The sequence below is a fragment of the Mastomys coucha genome, unplaced genomic scaffold (assembly GCF_008632895.1).
Source record: "Mastomys coucha isolate ucsf_1 unplaced genomic scaffold, UCSF_Mcou_1 pScaffold21, whole genome shotgun sequence".
In the NCBI taxonomy this organism is placed as follows: Eukaryota; Metazoa; Chordata; class Mammalia; order Rodentia; family Muridae; genus Mastomys; species Mastomys coucha.
Genome location: NW_022196904.1, coordinates 37,030,030 through 37,035,522, shown reverse-complemented (window position 1 = coordinate 37,035,522; position 5,493 = coordinate 37,030,030). Strand labels below are relative to the sequence as shown.

The 5,493-nt window shown below is 47.2% G+C and overlaps 2 protein-coding genes across 2 annotated transcripts in view; one reads left to right on the top strand and one right to left on the bottom strand.

Moving 5' to 3' along the window:
• Tulp2 (TUB like protein 2) overlaps positions 1–4,922 on the bottom strand; it is a 37,207-nt gene extending 32,285 nt beyond the window's left edge. Inside the window, exon 1 of the mRNA XM_031386619.1 lies at positions 4,851–4,922. The gene's annotated coding sequence lies outside the window, so the exon portion shown is untranslated. The remainder of the gene's footprint in view (positions 1–4,850) is intronic.
• Dhdh (dihydrodiol dehydrogenase) overlaps positions 2,412–5,493 on the top strand; it is a 15,255-nt gene continuing 12,173 nt past the window's right edge. Inside the window, exons 1-3 of the mRNA XM_031386622.1 lie at positions 2,412–2,539; positions 3,044–3,155; positions 4,393–4,556. Coding sequence (XP_031242482.1) covers positions 2,441–2,539; positions 3,044–3,155; positions 4,393–4,556 — 375 coding nt within the window. The 5' untranslated portion in view covers positions 2,412–2,440. The remainder of the gene's footprint in view (positions 2,540–3,043; positions 3,156–4,392; positions 4,557–5,493) is intronic.

Below are 5,493 nucleotides of genomic sequence, written 5' to 3'. Positions count from 1 at the left end.
TTTTTTGCATTTTTGAGACAGGGTTTCTCTGTGTAGTCCTGGCTGTCCTAGAACTCACTCTGTAAAACAGGCTGGCTTCGAACTCAGAAATCCACCTGCCTATGCCTCCCAAGTGCTGGGATTAAAGGCATGTGCCACCACCGCCCGGCGCATAAAGCCTTTTTAAAAAGGTTTATTTCTGAGTATGTGTGTCTTTGTGTGTGTGCCATAAGAATGCAGGAGTCCACAGAATTCAGAGTGGGCATCAAATCCCCAGGAGCTAGAGTTACAGTTGATTGTGAGAAATGTGGATACTTGGGAACCAAATGCAGGTCCTCTGAACATTCTTAACCACTGAGCCATCTTTCCAGTCTCCAGCTACCAAGGTCTTGCAGGCAAGGGAAATTGGATTTTGTCTTGGTGAAGGTAGACTTTGCCAACCAGTTGAGAATATTTACATAATAGGCCATAGAACTCAGTTAATCCTCTTCAGGCTTTCTTGTAAGTAGGAACCGTGGGGACTTCAGTTTCCAGAACAGAAAAGTGACCCCCAGAGAGGTCCAGCCCTAAGCCAGAAAGAAACAAGGACATGGAAGACAACTGTCCCTAACTCTAGGAATCATAAGAAGCAGAAACAGTTGTCAGGCCTGTGGTCCAGGCCTGTTATCCAAGCTGTTTGGGAAGCTGAGGCAGGAGGATTATTATCTTAAGCATGTGTACCTGTGGCACCCGTGTCAGGGAACGCCCTTTCCTGTCAAAGGCTTACATGGAAACAGGAAGGGAAAGTCACTTCAGCCCTGGCTTCCCATGCTCTAGTGCTGAAAACCACGGTTACCTAGATGGTTAGTTCAATGATTAGTGAAGCATGATAACTGATTAACTTCCTATGTCTTAGTAAATATGAGACTTGTAAACACCTGCGCACAGTCAGACAGTGTTCAGTGGATCTGAAGAAAAGAAAGAATGAAACTGTGTTATAAATGAAGAGGAACTATTATCAATGAGGTACACATTCTTTCCTCTCCAGACATTAAGTGAGATAAATCAAGTTCCATCATTAAAGAGACTTGTAAAGACATAATCCAGGGGTGGAGAGAGGGCTTGGGTTAAGAGCATCTACTATTATTCCTAGCATCTATTCAATGAACTGCTCACAACCATCTGCAACTCTGGTTCCAATGAGTCCTCCTCCTCCACCACCTCTTCTTTCCTTTATTCTTTCTTTTTTCTTTCATTCTTTCTCTTGTTCTCTCTTCCTTCCTTCCTTCCTTCTTTCCTTCCTTCCTAATTTATTTTATGTGCTTAAGAGTTTTGTCTGGGGGCTGGAGAGATGGCTCACCGAGTAAGAGCACTGACTGCTCTTCCAGAGGTCCTGAGTTCAAATCCCAGCAACCACATGGTGGCTCACAACCACCTGTAATGAGATCTGATGCTCTCTTCTAGTGTGTCTGAAGACAGCTACAGTGTACTCATATGCATAAAATAAATAAAATCTTAAAAAAAAAAAAAGAGTTTTGTCTGGGGCTGGAGAGATGGCTTAGTGGTTAAGAGAGCACTGACTGCTCGTGAGTTCAAATCCCAGCAACCACATGGTGGCTCACAACCATCTATAACAAGATCTGATGCCCTCTTCTGGAGTGTCTTAAGACAGCTACAGTGTACTTACATATAATAATAAAATAAATCTTAAAAAAAAAGAGTTTTGTCTGTATGTATACATGCATACCACGGGCATGCTTGGTGCCCACAGAGGACAGAAGGCGGCATTGTATCTCCTGGAAGATGGTTTTGAGCTGCCATGTGGGACAGAACTTGGGTCTTCTGCAAGAGCAGCCTGAAACACACCCTCTTCTGACCTCTGAGGGCACAAGACACGCACACGGTACACATACATACATTCAGGCAACACACACACACACACACACACACACACACACACACGAGCAACAAAAATAATCAACAAAGTGGATCCCTATTGACTGTGCCTAGCTTGATTTGACATGATTGTGCATACTTCTGCAAAAGTCAAACTTTCTGCTTTGTCAGAAATACTTTGGAGCCTGTGGTCATTTTCTCGAGACCACAGACTAATTTATAACAATAGCAAAATCCTGTCTCAAAATAAAAAGTAAAAAGACCTGAAAGACAGGCACGGTGCTGTGTGCCTGTATTGCTGCACTCAAGAAGCTGAGGCAGGAAGAGTGCCTTGAGTTTATGGTCAGCAACCTTGGCTACATTGTGAATTGCAGGCCAGCCTGGGCAAGAGTTAGGCGACGAAGGGAGGAGGGGGTGAGAGAGAGCTCGAGCGAGCTAGAGCGCAAAGCACTGGAGAAACTGGTGTTTCTCTCACCCACAAGTCCTCAGTCGTGTCCCTATGGGTCACAGTGCTGAGCAAGGCAGCGAGGCGGCGGCGTGCAGCGCGGTTGCATTGGCCCCGCCCCTGCCCCCCGGCAGGCGGAAGATGTCCAAAATGGCGCTGCGCTGGGGCGTCGTGTCGGCTGGCTTAATTGCCAGCGACTTTACCACCGTGCTGAGCTCACTGCCTCCCTCGGAGCACCAGGTGCACTTCCCTCGGAAGACACTGGGTCTGAGGGAGGAGCGGAGCCCTGGGTCTAAGGAAGAGTCCCCAGTCTGAGGAACGAGGGAGTCCCGAATGTGAGGGAGGAGGGTCCCTAGGTCTAAGACAGGCAGTGACTCTGAGAAGAGAAGGGGACCCTTCTTCTCGTCCCCAGGTCCATAATAGACTTGTTTTCGCCTCACTCCTCCTCTTAACCCCAGTCTTGTGAACCTGAGGTGCTTGAGGTTTGCAAGGAGGTGGGTGTCAGCTGCTGAGATGCGACGCCATTGTGCAGTGAGAGCCTGGATCCTGGGCTCACTTACAAACTCTCTTTTCCTCTTCATTCAGTCTTGCCGTGTACCACGCACAACCTAAGTCTGGTTTTCCACTGTCCATCTGCTTCCCCTCCCCGACAGTAATATCTTGGAGAGGCTATAAGCTCCCCGTTCCAGCCTTCTCCATTGCTCATCTACTTTATCTTCCACAACCCTTTGAATCCAACACTAGGTGGTAGCGGTATCTGCGAGGGACCTAAACCGGGCAGAGGAGTTTGCACAGAAATACAACATCCCCAAGGCCTACGGCTCCTATGAGGAACTAGCCAAGGACCCAAACGTGGGTGAGTGGCCAGGATGACGGATGTGGGGGCAGAGCTAGGCACGGCTTCTCGCCTGTTCTGTGGTAAAGGTATGACTACAGATGCACCTGACTCCAGCGGTGGTCTTTGGAAAGGCTCATGTTCACCTGGGTAGGAGGCAGAGTTAATAGGAATACACATGACCAGAGACTGGCTGAACAATGTTAAAGTGTGCTTAGAAGCCAGGCCTTTGTAGCTGAGGCTAAGTTTTAAGTTTCTCACAAGGCTAGAAAATATGGTAAGGATTTGTTTACTTGTTTATCCAATTACTGGATATGGAACCCAGGGCCTCTCACACTTTAGGCAAAAGCTCCACGGAGCTGTGTCCCAACACTTGTTTTATTTTGAGAGAGGGTCTCACTGTATAGCCTAGGCTGGTCTGAAACTTTATTATGTAGACTTTATTATGTAGATTCTCAGAGATCCACCAACCAGTTTGTAAGTGCTGGGATTAAAGGTGTGGGCAAGCATGCTTGACCACTTGGGTTTTTGAGATAGCCCTCACTATGTAGCCCAGGCTGGTCTCCAATTGGCTCAGCTTCCCAAGAGTGTGGCTGTCTTTTTGCTACTTTGTGGGTTCTTCTTTCTTCTACCCTCCTCCACTTCTTTTCTTCCACCCTTTAACTCCCTAACACTAGATAAGAGGGAGAAAAAAGGAGAGAGAGGGAAGAAAAGAGATCCCTGAATAAAGTCAGGGTTCGGAAAGGGGGGTTGGGGGACCGTTATCAGTAGACTACTTCCTGCTGATTATTGGCAAGTTTGATCTTCCCTGTCAGAATATCTAATTTCTTCTTATTGTTTCTTCACTGTGCATAACTACTTAACAAACCTTGACCAACCACCCACCTTTGGGGCTCTAGCATTTATATACCCTATGAAAAGTTGCCAGAATTCTAAATGTCACACAATCACAAAAAAACTATCTGCATCTGGCCAAACCACACCTTGGCTAGAGCACAGGGCAAGTCATTGTCAGCTGCTGTGGCCAGTCTGAAGCAGCCCCGCCTCCCACACCTGGGATTAAAGTGAAAACACAGTCTTATATTTCTGTGTTTTGTTAAAGAAACCAAAATTTCCAAATTGTCATTCCACAGAAGCCTGGCTGTCTCTTCTCAGTGAGAACATTAGGACTGTCTTCACAGCCTTGTCCCTGAACACTGGTCGCCAGGCCTTGTGCTGGCATGCTGCTGATCTCCCTCCTTCCTCCCTCCTCCTCTAGAGGTGGCCTACATCGCCACCCAGCACCCCCAGCACAAGCCAGCTGTACTCCTCTGCCTGGCAGCAGGCAAGGCTGTCCTTTGCGAGAAACCCATGGGCGTGAATGCAGCAGAAGTTCGGGAGATGGTTGCCAAAGCCCGTTCTCAGGGCACCTTCCTTATGGAGGTAAGCCTACAGAGGCCCCCTCACATTTATACAGCACTATCTGCCAGTACGAAACATGGTTGCCCAGGTTTGCCCACAGTCAAAATACAGCACACACACACACACGCGCACACACACACACACACAAGGATCAGAATCTCTTTGTTTGCCAGGACATAACTGAACCCAGCATCTAGTCACAAACTTAAGTTCATTTCTCCCCACTTGAAGGAAAAGTCTTTATTTAGAAAGCAAGAAAACCAAAGAAGACAGAGGCCCTTTTGCTTAGGAGTTGCTAGTGCTAGATTTACTTACCTAGGGAGTCATGGAGAGGCGTGTCAGGCAGAGCAGCAGCTCAGGAGAGTCCCGTGGCATGCAGGAGCTCAGCTTTCCAGATGTACTCATACTGTTACTGCAGGTTACTGCTTGCTCGGTGGACCTAAGGAACCCACAGATAAGAACAGTGGCTCAGCCAGTGCAGCCTCTACTCCCAGGAAGAGTTAGACAAGGCCACACAAAAAAAAGCTTCCTTCTCCCAGAGAACAGGCGATATCAGGAGATAAGGCAAGGCTACTTTCTCAGAACTCCAGCCCCAATACAGGGGAGGTAACATCCGAGGCAAGGAAGTCCTTAACTCATTACAGGGCTGCAGTCATCTATGGCAAAGCTAATGGGAGACTCAAAATTTACCACCAAACTGTACGACTTTCAAAATAGTAATTAAAAGGGCTGGAGAGATGGCTTAGTGGTTAAGAGTACTGCCGGCTCTTCCAGAGGTCCTGAGTTCAATTCCCAGCAACCACATGGTGGCTCACAACCATCTGTAATGGGATCTGATGCCCTCTTCTTCTTTTTTTATTTTTTATTTTATTTTATTTTATTTTATTTTATTTTTTGGTTTTTTTCAAGACAGGGTTTCTCTGTGTAGCCCTGGCTGTCCTGGAACTCACTCTGTAGA